At 44.5% G+C, this 19,435-nt stretch overlaps 4 protein-coding genes across 5 annotated transcripts; all 4 read right to left on the reverse strand.

The window, feature by feature from the left end:
• On the reverse strand, window positions 1–4,104 carry poglut3 (protein O-glucosyltransferase 3). The gene is made up of 6 exons (XM_011606898.2): window positions 3,763–4,104; window positions 3,268–3,465; window positions 2,715–2,998; window positions 2,416–2,620; window positions 1,117–1,313; window positions 1–1,033 (listed from the first exon to the last, which is right to left on the reverse strand). The coding sequence occupies exons 1-6, from the start codon at window positions 3,995–3,997 to the stop codon at window positions 593–595; spliced, it is 1,560 nt and encodes a 519-aa protein (XP_011605200.2). The 5' UTR covers window positions 3,998–4,104; the 3' UTR covers window positions 1–592.
• A 116-nt stretch (window positions 4,105–4,220) lies between these two features.
• Window positions 4,221–8,760, reverse strand: cyb5r2 (cytochrome b5 reductase 2). 2 transcript variants are annotated; one of them, XM_011606896.2, is made up of 9 exons: window positions 8,658–8,760; window positions 8,398–8,541; window positions 8,218–8,290; window positions 7,924–8,030; window positions 7,480–7,609; window positions 7,294–7,377; window positions 7,101–7,186; window positions 6,924–7,023; window positions 4,414–4,772 (listed from the first exon to the last, which is right to left on the reverse strand). In XM_011606896.2, exons 1-9 carry the CDS (start codon window positions 8,670–8,672, stop codon window positions 4,600–4,602), a joined length of 912 nt encoding a protein of 303 aa, XP_011605198.1. In that variant the 5' UTR covers window positions 8,673–8,760; the 3' UTR covers window positions 4,414–4,599. The 2 variants fall into 2 exon arrangements, with proteins under 2 accessions (XP_003967135.1, XP_011605198.1); XM_003967086.3 differs by lacking the exon at window positions 8,658–8,760 and having other exon boundaries at window positions 4,221–4,772; window positions 8,398–8,559.
• A 334-nt stretch (window positions 8,761–9,094) lies between these two features.
• LOC105416890 (ovochymase-2) lies at window positions 9,095–16,817 on the reverse strand. The gene is made up of 12 exons (XM_029842224.1): window positions 16,727–16,817; window positions 16,243–16,421; window positions 15,931–16,126; window positions 15,279–15,311; window positions 15,077–15,167; window positions 14,872–15,005; window positions 14,592–14,735; window positions 14,152–14,276; window positions 13,963–14,056; window positions 13,736–13,867; window positions 12,468–12,826; window positions 9,095–9,729 (listed from the first exon to the last, which is right to left on the reverse strand). Exons 6-11 carry the CDS (start codon window positions 15,002–15,004, stop codon window positions 12,690–12,692), a joined length of 765 nt encoding a protein of 254 aa, XP_029698084.1. The 5' UTR covers window position 15,005; window positions 15,077–15,167; window positions 15,279–15,311; window positions 15,931–16,126; window positions 16,243–16,421; window positions 16,727–16,817; the 3' UTR covers window positions 9,095–9,729; window positions 12,468–12,689.
• Window positions 16,403–19,052, reverse strand: LOC115251106 (chymotrypsinogen B-like). The gene is made up of 4 exons (XM_029842223.1): window positions 17,783–19,052; window positions 17,612–17,709; window positions 17,158–17,255; window positions 16,403–17,077 (listed from the first exon to the last, which is right to left on the reverse strand). The coding sequence occupies exons 1-4, from the start codon at window positions 18,129–18,131 to the stop codon at window positions 16,783–16,785; spliced, it is 840 nt and encodes a 279-aa protein (XP_029698083.1). The 5' UTR covers window positions 18,132–19,052; the 3' UTR covers window positions 16,403–16,782.
• Window positions 19,053–19,435: the final 383 nt, after the last annotated feature.

Genomic DNA, 19,435 nt, shown 5'->3' on the forward strand with positions numbered 1-19,435 from the left:
TAATCTTGACTCTTTCAGACTTTATTGTCTCAGGATTACACAGAACAGGACTTTGACATCTTTGTGACAATTCTTTGAGTTTAGTTTATTTTCGGTGTTTATTGTCGCTGCCTGGGGGGGTTGTTTTTACTCAGAAATATGTAGTTGAAACGTAGTTATGAGGAAAAGCACATTTTCAAGCTCATAATTAAAGCACTCCTGTATAAAAGTGATTAGCAATATATAAAACTACAGACCTACTACAACCCTTGGTTCGGGTGAGTTTTAAGCATTTCAAAATGAAGTCCACAACGCCAAAGATGTGACGCTTCTGCTGACGTGAGCAGTGAGAGGAAACACCCTGGAAAACACCGACACGAGAATTGGGATAAATGATGGCAATTATAGAAAAAGCAAAGTAATGAAGCCCGGGTTTCCGTTTGCCACAGGTTACAGCGCAATCTCCTGGCGAGACTGAGCACGGCAGCGAGGAAGATCCCGTCTGCTCCATCCATGACGCCGCGCATGAATTTTCCTCCTCTCTTCATTTCATTCGCAGCACTCAGCCGGGACGGTCTGAACGAAAATTCAAAAACACTACAGTCACGCTTTGTCATAGTTCATCCTTCTCTTTGCTTTCTTGGTGAACCGCGCGCGTACACGTGCACGCGGCTGTGTGTTCGTCCAGCGTGTGAGGCACCAGCTCCATGTCTGCGTGCCGCATCGGCCGTCCCCTCTGGCGCCCCGAGTACGTGTGCAGTACTCTGTAGTAGTAGCAGTACAGTCTGCTGGGCTGCAGGAGTTCTCTGGCCAACATCTGTCCTGCCGCAGCCATCTTTTGTGCTCTGGCATCATTTTCCTGGGCCCATTTGATTTTGTCCAAAAGGTCCGAGAGGTTCCTCTTGACCGGAACATAGTGAGTGCCCGCTTTAAGATGGCTGTAGAAAAATTCATAATACTGCGAGTCCTGCTTCAGAACCAGGCTGTTACCCAGCATCAAGTATGGAAAGCGATACGCCGCCACAGTTCCATCCATGTTCACCTGGTACTTGTACTAAAAGTGGAAATGGATGAAACAAAAACAGTTCAATGATCCGCGCAGCTGTTAAATCCTGAGTTACGTTTCACTTCCCTCACCTTAAAGAAATCAAAGAATCCAACAAGAGCAGCTTTGCCGACATGTTTCTCTTTGTCTCTGAAGAAGAACCAGGCTGTGATTCCGGCATCCAGCAGCTCCGGGTTTTTCTTGGAAAGTGAAACAAGGTGAAGTCGCTCCTCCCGACTGTCGCGCCCACGGAAAAAAGCGCGGGCTGTTTTGTTCACCCATGGAGGCCCTAAAAGAAAACACCAAGAAATTCAGACTGTTGCGAATAGAAGCTCAGAACTGTTGTTGTGACGGCGCCTGTAGCTTCTGCTGACCAGCCTGTGTGGGTTTAAATCCTCTTTTTTCATTATGCAGCTTTTTCTGCAGTCGCTGACAATCTTTTTATTTTCATGTAGCGAGAGGGATCCGGCCACGGCGCTAAATCTACCTTATCTGTCACAGAAGTTTAAATGGGTAATACTGAGGCCGTAACCCCCCACGGGGATGAACGTCTGGTCTACTCAAGCAACACTTATAGAAATTGTAAATATTTTACAACACAGCTTTGCGAATCAAAAAGAATTGAAAAAGCATTGCTTACTCAATTTTTGGGCTTATGGTGATGCTACAGAGAATGTGAGTAGTTGTTTAAACGTTTTGGGATTTTTCTTTTTAAACAAACTGTTCCTGTTAGCCATCCTGAGAAAAGACAAGAAGCCCCAGGTGAGGGAGGCTACATCTCCTGCCTCATTAGTTAAGTCAAACACAGACCAGTTTTCTTTTTTTCAATCCCCACACTTGCAGACAAAGCTAACAGGTGACAATAATCCATGTATGTATCTGACAGGAAAACTGGCTGCAGACATGCAAGCACATAGCCTCGACTAACCCAACACTGCTGCTGTTGCTAAGGTTTATCTGCTCTAAGCAGTGCGCCTTCATATCTGCAAGCCGTCACATTATGAAAGCTTACCTATAATTTTTTTTATTGCCCAATTAACGCTAAAGAAACTAACACAACCAGTAAAGCCTGGATGCACCGACAAGAGTATAAAAGTAGGAGCATTAATTGTTTAAACTTTCATGGATTGGCTTATAAATGCGTCTTGTTTGCTACAGTTTAGATGCTTTTATCTATATGTGGACAATAGTGTAAAACATTAATGAACCAGTACTTCGTTCCAATCTGTGACTGAGGCAACACATTTGACTTCAGCTTCCATGTTTACCTCAATAAATGTCTTAACTATTGGACTTTTACAAGCATTCAAAGGATATGTTAGCAAATGCTTCATTATTATTCTATAGTACCGATTTGCAGGTGTGCTGCATTGAGTAGCTCAGATAGTGACCTGTGTTTCCTTGGACAGACAGCAGGTCATTGGTGACGCCTCTCAAGGTCTCCAAGGTGGAGTGTGTGACGTCATAAGTGGGGAGCACAATATCCCGAGTGTCTGTAGAACCGCACCATGACAGGATCGGCAGAACATCCACCGTCCTGGTTTCTAAGGGCCAATCCCCAACATTGATATAAAACTCTACGTCGGGCACCTTCACCTATAAATAAAAAAAACAGAGATTAAAACAGGTGAAATGGGACATTACATGCAACAGGTGCTAAAACCTGCCTTTGGGAGCATATTTTGAATACCTTCCTGGTTAGAGAGAGCAGCATTTCATCAGAGAACATCTTGAAGTCTGTGTATTTTCCCAGAGTGCGTCGATACAGGTGGTTGTTGATGATGGCGTAGTGAACGAGCCCTCCTCTGTTGGCAAACCTGCGGGGCACTTCCTGTCTGAGATGCTGCAGGTCAATGGCTGGAAAAGACTCAAAGTCCTTCAGGATCTGAGGCTCCTCGGCAGGACAACGCATGGTGCTCTCCCAGACCAAAGGGTCCTCTTCCGGACAGTCACAATACTCATGATAGACTGGACCTGGGTGTTAAAACAAAAGGTCAAATGTCATTCTGCTGACTAAAGTACCGGTAGTTCATTTTCTTCCACAAGTCCAGGCAGAAGACTGGAAAAACGTGTCTTTTATGGAGCGCTCTGTGAAACTTTGTAGATCTGAAGCCAACTTGTGTAGCCCAGGCTATCAAACTAAAGGGACATTTCAAGATATCCACATGATTTAACAGGCTGTCAAATACTCAGGGCCTCGTTGTTGTTGTTGTTGTGAACGTTGTGAGTGAAACAGCACAGACCATGGATGGTGTAGGGGGACTTGGCCACAGCGACACCCTGGTGAAGGACCTCCACCTTCAGGCCCCCCAGCACCGTCCCATAAAGCCGGTATCTCGCCAGGAAGGAGCCGTCTTTTCGGTCCAGGGCTGGAGGCACGTGGATACGGACATGCTCCTGCTTGTTCAGAGGACTTATCTTCACTTTGAATGCGTCTGCACCTACAAAACACATGTGAAGAACACTTATTTCCCCTTGATGTGACCTTTGACCCCTTCCATTTTAATGTATGTCTGCTTTAGTGTGGAGAAACACTTACATTGGTTTTTCATACTATTCTTATTTATGTCGAATTATTCAAGAGTAATACCTATGTTAACACAAACATTATTTGCAGCAATGGATTCAGTGATGTTTTAACTGCTGTTTAGCCCAACAGGTATCAAATGGGTCTGTGGCTATGCAAATCTGGCTACCCTGGCACGTCGGCTACCAGGTCGCCGTATTGGTCACTTTACCTGGAGACAAAGTCAGGTTTTCTCCGTTTGAATCGACTGCCTGAATTATGAAGTAGCGGACTGGAAGAACGATGTCGGGGTTGAGCCCTGGACCCACGACGAAGCATCTCTCCGGGCTGATCTGTTCACTGCAGCAACCCAGCAGGTTTACGCTACAAAGTAAAATAAACCCTAAAAACTGGCTGAATGAACAGCTGCGCAAAGGCTCGACACTGGTGGCGTGTTCGGGGAACATGGTGAGAGCAACCGCACACCTCTCAATCAATTCACAAAGCAAAGTTTTTAGCCAAACTTCTTGGCCGCCATGTTGGCGGAGAGAGACACGCCCATTCCCGCGGTGCGTTTACAGCGTCGGAAAATATTGTTCTGGTTGCAGCTGCGCCAGTGCTTCGAGGTCGGACTGGACACGTGATCGTTTAAACATTCTCAATGTCTTCATTTCAATAACTTCAACATGATTCTTTAAAGTTATTTTTAATTTTGGTTTAATAAATTAAGACAGATTTTCCTCCTCTTCTGTAAGTACAGAACCGAGAGAGAACAAGAGATAAAGTTAAGGCCAGATGCACTTGTGATTGTACAAACGTGGAAATAATAGACAGCATTTCTGATGAAAGAATTCTCTAATTAAAGAAATAACGGTAATCCAAAAACAATTGTCATATTTCATGTAATGTGAAGAAAACAGCAACAGATAGAAAAATATAATTGCATGACCACACGTACATGTACAACCTCAAAATGTTCTCAGGTATAGACTTCTTATTATAGCTGTTCATTGGCATTAAAAGATTTGGGAGTTGACTGTTAAACAATTAATATTGTTTACTCAGGATGTTAGTATGTAAAGATGTTTTCCGTTGGGTGGCCCAGCTTGTCCAGGTGCGGCAGGCAGGCGTACTGGATCATTGGAGGTGGGCCGCAAAGGACAATGAGGACATCAGCGGCCGGAGCAGGGAGGTGGTCCTTGATCATGTCCTGGGTCACAAAACCTGAACTGTAGCTCCATTCTGAAGGAAGGGGGGGATAAGTAAATAAAGGTGAGATATAATTCCAGAATAAAGCAGGTCTAAGGAAAGTGAATCAAGAAGAATATTGTCCTTGTTTCCATTTTCATTGCCTAAAGTCAAATGTTTGGCTGATTTAGTCTCAAATCTTGATTTGATTATTAAAGAGCGTACAAATAGCCGATACTTGCATCATTTAAACATGAAAACACACATTTTGGCTCATATCGACTGCTGTAATTATACCCAAGACACTGAAACTGCGACCAGTTCAAAAAAGGTCAATGAATATGTTGTTCATTCATTCCTTCTTGCAGAAAAATGCGCAAAAGGAGAGAAAAATTCAAGAGCGAAGGCATCCTACTCTTTATTTTAGGGATATCATCCTGCACGACTGCAAGATAAAAGTGTTCGCTGGCGATGCTGTGAATGTCCTAAACTTGAAAATCAACAAACACATGTAGAAAAAGGCAATCTTAAGTATTGAAAATGGGGAAAATCAGGGCAGTAAAGAACATGTGAATAAATATATTGCAGAGTTGCTGACATGCAATTTAAAAGGTATGTTTTATTATTTGGCGCTTTGGTCCCCAGACAGCCAGACTGATAAATAAAAAGGCTGGAGAGGACGGGCGTGTGCTCATCTCCTGAGGAATAATGATCAAGGGCTGCTGCTGCGTGTGTCTATACCAGCGTTTGAAGACTTCACAAAACAGATTATGCAACAATATTTTAGTCATCGCGGCCGCTTGCTTTAAGGATTATGCAAAGGAAGACAGGAGCGCTTCACTAAGCTACTCTAACCTCTTGTTGGATCCATCTTTTCCCAGCCGGCAGGGATTTTCCTTCAGCTAAAGAGGCTTTGTTTGGTTTCCCGGGTCTCATGCTAATAATTCCAACCAAAATATCACATATTTTAGTTATTTAATTTACAGTAGCAACACATGAAGGAAAGAGAGTATTCAGTACAAGCTGCAGAACGGGACTTTAAAATATGGCAAAAACACACTGCAGGTTTTTTGTATGAAACATGTAAAACCTTTAAACAATCTAATAGTCTAATGAGAAGAATTAACTGAGACACTGCTGAGGATGTAGGAAAGACATTCAGCAGACAGGATTAGATAATAGCAAACATTTAGGGGGAAAGTGGTTGTTAATGAATGCCCATTTATTATTGAAAATTGAAATTAAAGAGCTTCCAATATGAAGGAATAACAGAGTAATACAACCCACTGTACTTGTGTTTCTGAAATACTGGGTTAAATAATGACCAGACAAGAACGTTTGTACTTAAACATCCTCTTTTAGGGCTTCTCAGACCGTTTCAATCAAGAAACTGTGATCATTTTCTGTTTGTAACTCCTAAAGTCCTTGTAGTGCATCAAAAAGAATGAATCATAATCATTCCACTGTTCTGTATATAATTCTATTTTAATTATATCATTCTTTTGGCAAATTGAAACATTGATTTGTGTGAGCTGTCTGGCTCTGGTCTACACATCCAAACCTTGTCTTGCACATATTATCACGAGCGCCACCTCTCTGCCCCCTCACCTCCTCCAGTTTAGCTCTAAATCTCAAAGATAACAATGTTTCCCTCCTCTTTCACTCTCTCCTCTGCAATATTTCTGCTCCTATTCTACCAGACTGGGTTCCCAGATATGAGCCTGGTCCCAGTTAACTTTCCTCCCTGTTAGAGGTTTTTTCCTGCTCTGGGTTTCTCTACAGCAACAAGAGTTGTTGTCCTGAGTCTTATAGATACTCTACAAATACAGTGGAACTGAATTAAATTAAATTAGACTCTGCCTCCTTTATCGGGGTTCGGCTGTAGCTGTGAGGTAGAATGCTATGCTACACAAAGACAAGTCACAATGTCTGTGCCAGGATGTCTAGTGGAGTCTTTTGGACAGAGGGAAGGCCATGGTACTTATAATTAACCCACATAGATTTGATACCCCCCCCCCCCCCCCCACACACACACACACACACACACACACACAACTATCAGAGGGGCACTTTAACGTCATTGTAAGCTCGATGGACATATGGACATCATGGAAAAGTGCTTGTGCCACTTATTGTATACTAACTGCTGAGCATTTTAAATAGATAAAGAACTTTTGCTGGATGGTTGAAGAACTGGCTCCTCACCTTGTGGAGCTCTGTCAAGTGTGAACCAGAGATGAACTTTGTCAGGGTGTTTCCTCTTCACCTCCTCCAGCTCCTCCCTCAGAAGGATGTCTTTTTCCGTCTGAAAGGAAGAACGGCAGAGCAACGATGATCAACAGGCGCCAGGGGGGGCCGCAGACAGCAGAACACAGAGCTGACCTGGTTGGCAAATATGAGGGAGCACTTGGTGCCGTCGTCTGCATCCGCCGTGATCCTGCGTATTAGCTGCAGCATCGGAGTGATGCCTTTAAAGGTCAGATGCCCGAGAGAGAAAAGGTGAGAAAACCATTTTCTTTTTTCGGCTTGTGTGTGTGTCTGATGGCATTTCGAGCTGTGAGAAACATCGTCGAACCTGTTCCACCAGCGATCATCCCAACATGCTTGAACTTCCGCACTACTGGCTCGGACTTCTTGTCTGGTCGGATGGAGAACCGACCTGTTGAGGAGCGGAGAGGTCCTCTCGTTGGTTTCTGTGCTGCACTGACATCTGCTGGTAACAGCGGCTTTCATTTCACCACTTTGAGCTCCCTTGATTTACCATTTTCCTTGTACACCAACAGCCCACTGGGTCCCCTGAAGTCAATCGTGTCCCCGATAGCCATGCTGTCCAGATACTGAGACATCTTCCCCCCTTCAGGGTAGGTGGGGTGGGAGTCCTTGTAGTACACCTGGAGGCACATAAATAACTCGTCACTTTATTTACACAGCAGGATGAGGAAGATTTATTCTGTCCACATACTTAAAAAGCCCATTGCTCTCCCTCCCTCTCTCACATCTATCTTATCTGTCTTTTGCTTTCTTTGCTTTGAATTACTTGATGTTGTTGCATGCTCATTGTTTCTTTACTTAGGGAGGAAAGTCAAGACAGGATGTCTCAGTATCTAAGGTCCAAAAGGAGCCTCGGAGTCCTCCACGGGCAGCAGTGCGACCCTGACCCGAGGCATCAATGGACCCTCGCAGCACCAGTGGCTGTGACGATTACCTTGACGACGAGGTCGACAAATCCCCGGTTCTCATCGCTGGACACCGGCGTGTACGCTCTGACCACCAGGCTGCCGTTCACCTTGGCTGAGAGGTACACGTGTTGGCCTGGACACATGATCACGAGGACTTAAAGAGGCTCGTATTCAAGACAGGATCACTGCTCCTCTCTGCACCCCTGAATGAGTCCGCGGCTCACCACAGGGCCCTATGTGGGCAATGGGTGCCTTGCTCAAGGGTTATTTAAGTTGTTTTACTTGAGTTCAATATTCTGCTTCTTCAGATGTTTCAGTACCTACTGGCAGGCCCAGGATATGGTTTTCAGATGGAAGAGCAAAGCGGAATTTCTTTGTGTCGTGGCTGATTTCCTGCAAGGAGACAGACAGGTAGATTGATGCTCTGTCTAAACCAGCATCTACATCTTTTCTCTAGTAGGATTGTTGGATATTTGCGACAGCGGATGGTTAAACAGAACCTGCTTGTCGATGAGACACAGCGGATATTTGACCGTGGGATCCTGCAGAGTGACCGGCGGCCTGCGTCCTGCTGCAGAGCCTCGCATGAGGAACCACAGCACGGTGAGCACAAGCACAGAAAGTGCCACCAGCACCGGGACGGTCTGCAGGGCAGAGATCATCACATTAATGAGGAAGATCTCACCACAGGAGAACATGAAACCTCATTATCCAACCTAAGAAGCAACAGCAAAAGGGAAGCTGGAAAGTTCATTCTCACCAACATCTGATCCATGGTTTAGTGATCCCCACAGACTGAGGGAGCAGAGTCCAGCACTCACTTTATATGACTCTCAGAAACACGCACGGAAAGCAGGGAAAGGGGGCGGGGCTTGCCAGGACCGCCAATAAAAACACAGATCTGACCGTGACACAGCATAGTGCAGAGGTGGTGCTCAGGCAGCCAGGAGCAGATCACAGATCACACCACTGCCACAGGTCAGGGGAGGAGGTGCGCACGTACATGCATTATGTAACAAACATATCTAAATTAGCTGTACTGTTCAGGAATAAGAAGAGAAACTTCAACAGTTACAGAGGCATTACTGAGCAGTTTGTGTCGGGGTACAAAGATCTTTAAATTAACACCATGGAAACACACACACACACACACACACACACACACACACACACACACACACACACACACACACACACTGCATTAATATTGTGGTTTTTAATAGCAAACTTCTGCTAATGGGATTTACATATTTTTTCTTTACCAGGATGCTTCTAAATTGTACAAAAAAGTAACTGAAGAAGTCAAGGAGGGATCTGAACAAAGAGCAACAACATCCCTCCTGATTAACATTGCCAACAGAATTTAATGACTAAATTGTGTTTGTTTCTTTATTCAGAGATGAATCAGTAACCACAAATACTTGCAACTGGAAAATGCTGCATTTGATTTAACAAAAGTAGAAACAAAGACTGCCAAGCCAATAGTATCCATAGGCAGTAGGGATGCAGGGCTACATAACATAGTAGGTTGCTTTATCATGCTTTACTTTAGAGTATCAAATCTCAAAATTTCCATCATCAATATTGAATGAACATTTCCAAAAACTCAAAATCCTTTCAGAACTCTTATTTTCAGAAGGACAAACAAATAAAAGCCTCGATGGCAGAGGTAATAAAATTCACAATATATTTGTGGCATTAACTTCTTCCTGAGGATTTTCCACTGTAGTCTCCATCGTCCACACGCTCTTTGGGGTCCTCTGGACTCTCTAGAGGGGTCAGAATTCTGCTGCTGGACTGGACCACTGCTGGACCTGCAGCCTCCAGGCTCCCTTTAAAACAGTGGTGGTGGTGGATTATTACAGAGCTGCTATACAGAGCTTGGCTCATGATTTACCATTGCAGTTTTACGATTTAAGAATGAGAACTGAAGAAAGTAGACCCACCTTAAATATTCAGCTGTTCCGAAATGTTCATACATCAATGTCTAACTCCTTAAATATACATATATACATCAATATTTGAAGATAGGACATCCTCCTCCCTGATACTAGGATTTCCCCCCTTTGGCTGCTATAACCTGAGACTTCTTGTCCCTCTCCACCTGTCTCTGACGCTCACTTGGAATTAGAATCTTTCCCTGGAATGCCGTATTTGTTGTACCTCAAACACATCCTCTGATCGGGTGTCCACATTTGTTTTAGAACTTTTTTGCTCTCTCTATTTCTCTCTACAAATGTCTGTCCGGCCTTCATGTTTCTAACAGGGCTTCCTCCTCACATGTCTCCCATGAAAGTTCCATTGATCAATCAATCAATTCATGTTGATTTATACAGCGTCTGTTACCATCATGTTAAATGATTTCCTTTTAAAAATCCGTTAAAAGACTACAATCTGGCCTCAAACAGCTCTTTAGATCTTACTGTGCTGTTATGTACATTTTAAAGAAAAGCTTTAGTTATTAACTATCTATATTACTTGAATTAGTAGTATTAAAATATAGTGAAATATAAATATGTCCACATGTTAAACACAAACCAATAAACAAAAACGGGCTCTCATAGGGTGTCTTTATTGTGGATATCCACTAGATGGCGCCATCCACTGGCAGCATTTCTGCAGGTGACGACTAGATTTGTTCAAAGCAGGAAAAAACAGTCCCCCTTGGTATCCAAGGTAGTTTTCTCTGTCAACTGGACTGTGTTTCTTCTCTGTGAAGACGTTTCACCTTCTATCCGGAAGGCTTCTTCAGTTCTGAACTCACTGGGGACAGAGCTTGAAAATATAGCCCCTGTGGACCATTGCCATGTTAATGATCTGAGTGGTCACCTGAGAGTCGTTGGCAGTGTCGTTGGTCATCTCTGAGACAAAACAACATTACTTTGTTTTGTCTCAGAGAAACTTCACCTCTGAGAAGTTTAGGAGGATCCTCCAGAAACACAACAAACCAAACCCAACAACACTCTCCACCACCTCTGTTTAAGGATGGCTTTTCCAATTTGACATGGATGGCTTCCTTGACACCCCTCTCAAACCAGCAGTCTTCTCTGGCCAGTATCCGAACTTGGCTGTCCTCAAAGGAGTGCCCGCTCTCCTTTAGGTGTAAGTGGACTACTGAGTCCTGACCTGTAGAGGTGGCACGTCTGTGTTGTGCCATTCTTCTGTGGAGAGGTTGCTTGGTTTCCCCAATGTACAGTTCCTTGCATTCCTCCTGGCACTGTACAGCATAAACAACATTACTTTGTTTGTGTCTTGGTGTCTTGTCCTTTGGGTGTACCAGCCTCTGTCTGAGAGTGTTGCTAGGTTTGAACTGAACCGGTATGTCGTGTTTCTGGAGGATCCTCCTAAACTTCTCAGAGGAGAGGTTTCTCTGAGACAAAACAAAGTAATGTTGTTTTGTCTCAGAGACGACCAACGACACTGCCAACGACTCTCAGGTGACCACTCAGATCATTAACATGCCAATGGTCCACATGGGCTATATTTCCAAGCTCTGTCCCCAGCGAGTTCAGAACTGAAGAAGCCTTCTGGATAGAAGGCGAAATGTCTTCACAGAGAAGAAACACTGTCCAGTTGACAGAGAAAACTACCTTGGATAACGATGACCTGGATGACTGAGAAGCTACACAGAAGTCCCCCTTGGTGACATCATGCACGTACATATAGGTAGATATACAGTTTACGTTCTAAACAACATTACAGACATGTTTAAATCATTCTCTGTTGTGAAGCCTTTTAAAAGGTCACACAGTATTTACTGAGAATATTTACTCACACGCTCTAATGAGGATGGAACTCTTGACCTCTAACTCAGATTACCTTTTAATCCCCCCCCCACCACCACCAAAAGAAAAGAAAATGTAACCATGTAACTCAGCTGTTAAATTTGGCCCAGTGGTGTGGAAAATGACACGTGTGTAGGAAAAAAAGCTACACTGGAAATAAATAATTGATAAAGTTAGTCTCACCGTAGTCCTCGTGATGCTAACGTTTGATAACCACTATAATATTAATATAATCAACAAAAAGGATTAGAGCAATGACACATCTACTGACAGCACACGCATAGTTTTCATAAGGGGATTAATTTTATACATTCAGATTATATCCAATTGATGGTTCAGTTCAATCTCTAGAAACCTCTCCAGAAATATCACAGATGTGCCATTACTGCCACAGTTACATTCATCAAACTAGAACTTCCCACTTGTAATCAAATCAAATCAAATAATAGAGGATGATAACAAAAAGATGCTTGGTAGAAAATGAAAATAAAAGTTATATAAGTTATAAGGCCATTACAGTTTAGGCCATAAAACTCTAATAATTTAAAGGAATGAATGACCCAGTTTAATGAATTGTCGATTTTCAACTTTCTCACAAATCTAGTTGAAATTATTGCTTAGATATTTTAAATTATTTTCTCGTCCCAAAAATGTCCTCACTTTGCTAGTAGAATGAGTGCTCATGTAGAGAGTACAAGAACACACACACACACAAGCACACGCTTCATTGTGGAGCTTCTCGTTTATGTGAGAATGTGCAGGAGACGGACGTGACGTTGTTTTACCTACGATAAATGTCTCATAATCCTTCTAAATGCCGGTCGCAGCAGCACTTAATATTCAGAGCAGCACTTCATTTCACTCAGATGGCCAGATGATGAAGACCTTTGTCCTTTATCCACATTTGACCCCATCTCATCCAGACTGAAGGCCTGAACTTCCACTGGCAGAAGGTAGGACTTTCCAGACACTCTCAATTCCTGACTGCTGTGTTTCTGACTGAAACCTTACAAATCCGTGGAAATGAAAGAGAGTAAAAGGGAAAACCACCAACCATGTGACCTCACGTGGTGCTGGTTAGAGGCCAAGTAGTCTCGGAGAACCGTCCCGTGGTCAACGACTGTCGAGTCCTGACTGTGGAGGTCTGTAGAGGAGGGACAATATAGCATATTATAGGAAGTAAACTTATAATGATACATTTGGGGCTTTTTTAAAAATAGGTTAATTGTGTTCCTCCACGTGTTTATACCTAATTGGTTAAAACAGGACAAGCTCTGTTAAAACTGTCCACATTGCTGGTTTTAGAAGAGAACATTTGCCTCTTCATATCTGTGGAGCAGTGAACCAAGACATGGGTAAATAATTAGAATATCTTTGGAGCGCCTTCTTTGCTGCTACGTCCGTGAATCATCTAAATCGATCCATTTGGTAGAGGTGGTAATGTGAGACAGGTTGAAATTTAAAGCTCCCAGCTCTCACGCAGAATGGAAATAAAGAGAAATATCAGTTAAAGGATTGATTCTTAGATCCAGGCAATGTGTCTGCTAGAGAGGAAGTGAGTGCATCATGACTGCATCATTGCCAGGGTCACTTTACCATGCTTAATAATAAATGGCAGAGCTTCCAATATGAATAAGATGTACTCTCTTTTTTTAAATTTCTTTTATGCAGCTTCACAGTTGTGCACATGCATAGAGGAAGAATCCTCTGTCGGGGGGGGGGGGGGGTTTATAACTGTAAATGTATGCAAAGATTGACAACACAGGCTAAAATATTAGCTTCTGACGGCACGGTATGCTGCTGTAAAGTAATAGGCCGGTTTAACCCGTTTTACCGAAAAAGAAACCTTTGGTAGAGAAGAGATAACGTGTAATCCATCTCTATTTGACGCCGTTCATTATCCAGTGGGCTAGCGTCCATGCTAACTAAGAAAAGCTGTGGTTGCCAACGCAAACAGAGCTAAACTCCAACTGCGTCTTCCATTTCCACGTGGTTACCTTCCGTGTATGTGAATCTTTTACAAGTTCCCACTGTACAAACATGGCCTACGCACCCGCGTGGCTGATAAAGGTCACGGCAGCGCGAAAACCTTGACGCGCAACACTGCTGTCAGACGAGAAGTGAAGCACCATGAGGCTGTGGTAGGACAGGACAGGAGGAGGGACACTGGTGCCACACAGCACTGCTACAAAAACAACAAAAACATTAACACAAATGTCAAAATTGACCCCAGAACCAGAAAATAGCCCACAGAGGAAGAACTTTTGTCCTCGCTCCTACCGATTTCCTCAGTTCCTTCTACATCCCCCAGGATGGCGAGGGAATCGTACAGGCAGGTGTCCGACTCTTCCATGTCAAAAGTCTCAAAGTCGAGCTGAATCGCAACAGTTAATGTGAGATTTCCAACACTCAGGTGACCAGTTCCCCTCCTGCATTTGGGTTTTTTTAGAGCGCGATTCAGCGCGTCACCTTCACAACGTGATCTATCGGAGCGTAGATCACCCAGCGCACGGCGCAGTCATGGCTGTAGAACTGTGGGAAACGTGGACTGTGGACCACCGTTGGATCCTTGACTAGAACAACAGCTCCACATCCTGTTTGGCAACGCACACACACGCACAAACGTACACTCAGACACATTTCATACAAACACACACGTGTGTACAATTGAGGAACTAGCTGTTGTCATGTGTCTGATACAGAGAAAATGTTGCAAAGTAGTCTGGTTCTCTGTGCGGTGACATTTCCAGCTGCACCTTCCAGGTTGCCATAAGCATTGTGTGTTTTTTCCATCACTGAGCTATATATAGAAAATCTATAGTGTATATGTATGACACTCCTATAGGGATCTGCTGTGATACACTCTGCAGAAATGTGCGTGGCTTTGTGCTTCATCTTGTGCATCCCACCAGGATCCGCACGTCCCCAGAGAGCTCGGTGCCTAACAACGAATCCACTTCCTGCTTGATTAATGTCAGAGGAGAAGAGGAGCGTTGCATTCTGGGAGTTGCTCATCAGCACTCGGCCTGGGGGGACACTGCCACAGAATCTCCCTGGGTAAACAGCGGAAAAGCCATTGCTGAGACGAGACAACGAGTTACGCTGCACTTCAATCCGGAACGTTAGGAAAAGCAGGAGAAACGATGTGTGAATACGCTCGCAGAATGTTGCCGCGTGTGTCGAGTGTACCAACGACCATGCGGGGTCCAGCTGAGACGGTGAGTCGGTCGTGACGACAGTCAGATTCGTCCTCCAAATCAAGGTGGTCAAACTCCAGAAGAAGAGTGAAACCTGGAGGAACGCTGATAGTCCAAACACACATCCTGAAGACACACAGAATGTCCTCGAGGAAATATACAGAAAGGCTTTCGAATCAATTTCTCCATCCACTTACTGATTGTTATCATAGTGAACACCAGGGTGGGCAGGGTTCCTAATCACTCCCTCACTCTCAGTTAAAGGTCCATCTGTCACACTACAGAGCCCTCACACACACACACACACACACACACACACACACACACACACAAAACACTGTATATACTGAATGCGTGGTGATAAACAAGATAAAGATGAGGAGGAGATAAATGACTCACTTGACGATGACCTTTCATGCCGCTGTGGATCATCTAAAGCACATAAGAGAGAGAAAAAGAAGGATCGTCCATATTATCATGAGACCGATCAATCTCTGCACATTCAGTACGTAGAGCTGTACTTTAACATCTCATATCCCTAAAGAAATGTGTGAAAAGCGAGTTGGGGCAAACATAAACAGTGAAGAAGCTAATCCTCTGCTGGTTTACTAGCGTTTACTTTCCTTTGCATGTCTGCTTTTACCTGGTCAAGTGTCACCTGACTCTATTACACCTACAAAAATGTACTTTCATACAAGGTGTAAAAGGCAAAACGTCTTTTGTAGGACTAAACACGACTTAAACATAAATAAGTTCCATTATTTATGTATTTCCGCATTTATTTTTTCCTTTTATTCTGCAGATTTCTTATTTATCGACCTGTTAGTCTTTATGCTAATTAGGTGGGCGGGGTTTATGATTAATGTATTTGCATGATTTAAGTATATTCTCTTCTCTATCTGTCCTCCCTCTTCTTCTCTACCCAGCCGGCCATCAGCAGGAGGGTCCCCCCATATGAGCCTGGTCCTCCTCAAGGTTTCTTCCTGTTGAAGGGGAGTTTTTTCTTGCCACTGTTGCTTGTCGGGGGTCGGGCCCTGGGGTTCTGACCTACCCTCCCTCAGTTGAAGCTTAATCCACGGCAGTAACAGTTGGACATCAGTGAAAACGCCAGGGGAGCCTCTCCTGGAAGGGTGCCGACTGCTGTTGTTTCCCCAGCTCCGCCCACATCCCTTTCCCCAGGAAGTTATACCAAGCACGACCCAGTGTCCAGAACCTGTCCGACATGCCAGGGGACCACCTGAATCCCCCTAAAAACCAGAAATGCAGAACTGAAGGCAGGACACCTGACTCAGCCGGGCTTAAACTGGCTTGGTCTCTGCTAGAGACGTCTTCCTGCATCACATCAGATGGGACACTGGTCTACCTGACAGGCGTCTCTTCCTCCGCTCTCTGGACCGGCACACAGAACTGTCACAGCTGGCTGAGGCCTGCCTCTTCTCTGGCTACCATGTGAAGGTTTCACAGTTTGGAGGACATACTTACACTTGGCTGGTTCAACAAGGTCTAACTGGACCTCTCTCAACACAGCAGGGAGACGACCCTCTAGGAAAGAGCAGAATTATTTAATTACTCCTAAATTATTCCCAAAAATGTCTAAAAACTTGTAAAGTTCCTATTTTGTACCTTCAGGGAAAAGCTCAATGTGACCTAATTCTGGCCTAGAGATCATCCCACCCAATTATATCCCCAGTCTGAATGTAGAACTCGAAATTAAAGTTAATTAGCTGATATGTTTGGGGAGGCAAGCACTGGCGCATGGATGGATGGATGGATGGATGGATGGATTTTGTGTGCATTGGGAATGTAAATCAAAGGTAGAGACGTCATGGTTTTTTAGGTCTTCGTACTTTCCCTGATCCGGCCCCATCCACCTAGAACACAGCCAGTTCCAGGCGAGACGCTCTCATCGAGGAAAGGAAGGCATATTGGATTTACTCGGGCTCCTGTTGGAAAGGAAAAGAAAGGTCACTAAGGGATAAAATAATGAACCCATTACGAAACAAAGTAGTTCAAATGGAAACCTGCCAAAGCGAATGTGTTGATCAACCTCAATCAGAGCGATGTCGTAGGTCATCGGCGCGGCGTGATGGTACTTCTCGTGCACTGAGACGGTCTTGACGGCGAAGACCTGCTGTTCCTCATCGTCTCTTCTCTGGTCGAACTCTCCCGCCACCACACGCACATCAGCGAGACGGTCTCTGCGTGGACGAGACATTCAGACCCATCAGAGCTCCAGGCGTGTGCGAGGCCGAGGACCTGTCACAAAAAGCAAAAGTACTTGGATAGGGACGGGATACAGTGCGCAGCCGTCAGTATCCAGCGGTCGGATATAATGGCCCCTCCACAGAAATGAGAGCCCCTCTTCTGCAGGGAAACCTGAGAAAACATCAGAAAGGATTAGGCTTCTTTGAAGTGGGCACAGTTAGCACCTGCTAATCTGAGCTTTACACTCCCAACATCCTTTAAGCACCTTGAGATAAGAGACATGGTCTAATAGAATCTGAACCAACTCCTTTTGGCCCTAACAGAGTAGAGCTAAAATCACATTATAGCACATTTAGTTGTCAGCTAAAAGACATTAGAGCTAGTATAGCATGATATTTTGACAGTAGAGCTAGTATAGCATGATATTTTGACAGTAGAGCTAGCATAACATATTTTACTAGCTTTTTATGGTGGATTTATGTGGCTGCTAATGTTGATAGAAGTATCCTGTTGAGGAAAGCTCTTACCAGCCATGGGTGTGATCCGTATGTGGCTTCAGCCCCTCCAACCACCCTCAGGGAGTCAACCAACAGGCTCTCCACCTGAGGAGTTCCACACTTGGAAACTACCAGACGGGAAGACGTCTTTGAATCTCCGATTATCTGTTCAACAAGGTGAGTGTTGTGTGGGGCACTTACCCGTTTGAGTAGCACCAAAGCATCTATTTACCCCAAAGCAGAGAGCCAGCAGGGCAACAAAGACCTTCATTTTAACAAATAATTGATTCAAATCCCGCAGAAACCAACTGTCTGTCTCTGTGGAGGGATGGAGGAGGGGGGTGTCGAAAAAGAAATCTTGCAGTTCGTTCACAAGAAAAGAGGAAAAGCAGAGGCGCACCGGCCGAGTCGTCATTCCTGACACAAAGGGGAGCTGCTGTAAAGAAAAGAGGCGGCCATAAAATGTTCCAGAAGGGGCTGCTGCACCTGCACACTGGCCAGAAGTTTGAAACGGGACAAAAGGAAAGACAGCAGAGACCTTTAACGGCATTGCATTTTCTTACCCTAGCTATTGAGATAAAAGATTGGAAAAACCAGATTACACTTTAGAGAATAAACCAACCATGAGCACATTCGCTGTGCAGTAATGAGCGTGTGGGAATAACCTGGAGGAGAGGACAAAAGAAAGGCTACAACCATGAAATATAGTGAAAATATACCTTTGTTGAAGAACAAAACAAATATTAAATCCCCTTTCCTCCTCGTGTCTGATGGAACTAATGGTTTAGTATTAATACTGATAGGATGGTAATATTGTTGAAGACTGGCCAATTCTAATAGCTTATCAGTATAATATAATAAATGCTTAAATCTGGCTGCAGTTTACAGTAGAACTAGATATCAGTAAACTACATATAACTGATTTTAGAAGCAACTGGCATTAGAGAGACTTCTATGTGTTAAAGTACGCGTCACCCATTAACACTCCTGTATAGACGTATGGAAACACTCCGCCCAGGCAGCTTGTGTGCTGTGTGTTTTGTGTCTCTGGGCTCTTTTACTGCCGTGTGTGCCCACTCTCTCCCTGTTTATGCTACCCAGCAGCCCCGCCGGACCTCCACGGCTGGGTGCGACTCGGCACAGCGCACGGTTGCCGTGCCACAGTTGCCATGCGCCTGTTGATGGGCGTGGCCCTTTTCTTTTTTGAAAGGAAACATCAACGATTAGGTGTGTTTGGAATTTCCCTTTTCTGTAAAACAAAGAGAGAGCAGTTTTAAATCCCCCCCCTCCCTCCAATAAAAGAGGCTCAGTTCCAGCAGCAGTATTGTTAGAAATGTCTCATATGTTCCTCACGTCAGACAGGCAGGTGCCTTTCTTCTCATCCAGATAAACTTGTCTGGCGCAGCTAAAGATTGGGGCCCCCCAAAGGTCGTCCTTTGTGGACTTTCAGGTGTGTTTAGGTTCAGCCACCCTCTTTTACATATTGAAGCAGTTGGTCTCTCTGGTGGCTTTTTTGGTATTCCATGCCTTATCTCAGGGGTGTGCGGACCGAGCCCCAGCCCTTCAGGGCCGTAATCCGGCCAGGTTTTCCGTCCTGCCAGGCAGAAAATACTTTTACTGATGGATCCCAGGTGAAAGCTTTGGCTGCTCCGGAGGTTCACATTATTTTGCAGGCTGCCTCTTTTCCCTTCCCCTTGAACAAAACATGCTGATATTACATCCACGTAATGGTACTGTGGGTCACAATAAAGGGCTTCTGAGCCGGGAGGGAGGTCTTTGAAAACAGGAATCCGCTTAAGCATGCGCAGCAGGAACCCAGACTACAGCTCAGGGAGGCGAAGGAACAATCCAGGA

This window comes from Takifugu rubripes, chromosome 9, assembly GCF_901000725.2.
Source record: "Takifugu rubripes chromosome 9, fTakRub1.2, whole genome shotgun sequence".
Lineage (NCBI taxonomy): Eukaryota > Metazoa > Chordata > Actinopteri > Tetraodontiformes > Tetraodontidae > Takifugu > Takifugu rubripes.

Bases quoted from the DNA above. Each gene is read 5' to 3' on its own strand.
- poglut3 (XM_011606898.2), bottom strand. From the start codon at position 3,997: ATGTTCCCCGAACACGCCACCAGTGTCGAGCCTTTGCGCAGCTGTTCA. The intron at 3,466-3,762 runs GTAAAGTGACCA...TGTGTTTTGTAG, and splicing joins AAACCTGACTTTGTCTCCAG to GTGCAGACGCATTCAAAGTG. The intron at 1,034-1,116 runs GTGAGGGAAGTG...TTCCACTTTTAG, and splicing joins GATTCTTTGATTTCTTTAAG to TACAAGTACCAGGTGAACAT.
- cyb5r2 (XM_003967086.3), bottom strand. From the start codon at position 8,559: ATGATCTCTGCCCTGCAGACCGTCCCGGTGCTGGTGGCACTTTCTGTG. The intron at 7,610-7,923 runs GTAATCGTCACA...ATGTGCCTCCAG, and splicing joins TTGTCGACCTCGTCGTCAAG to GTGTACTACAAGGACTCCCA. The intron at 7,187-7,293 runs GTTCGACGATGT...TGACCTTTAAAG, and splicing joins GATGATCGCTGGTGGAACAG to GCATCACTCCGATGCTGCAG.
- LOC105416890 (XM_029842224.1), bottom strand. From the start codon at position 15,004: ATGTGTGTTTGGACTATCAGCGTTCCTCCAGGTTTCACTCTTCTTCTG. The intron at 14,736-14,871 runs GTACACTCGACA...CTGTTTACCCAG, and splicing joins TGGACCCCGCATGGTCGTTG to GGAGATTCTGTGGCAGTGTC. The intron at 14,277-14,591 runs GTGGGATGCACA...GTTGCCAAACAG, and splicing joins CTGGGGACGTGCGGATCCTG to GATGTGGAGCTGTTGTTCTA.
- LOC115251106 (XM_029842223.1), bottom strand. From the start codon at position 18,131: ATGCCGTTAAAGGTCTCTGCTGTCTTTCCTTTTGTCCCGTTTCAAACT. The intron at 17,710-17,782 runs GTAAGTGCCCCA...CCCGTCTGGTAG, and splicing joins CTTTGGTGCTACTCAAACGG to TTTCCAAGTGTGGAACTCCT. The intron at 17,256-17,611 runs GTAAGAGCTTTC...ATGTTTTCTCAG, and splicing joins ACGGATCACACCCATGGCTG to GTTTCCCTGCAGAAGAGGGG.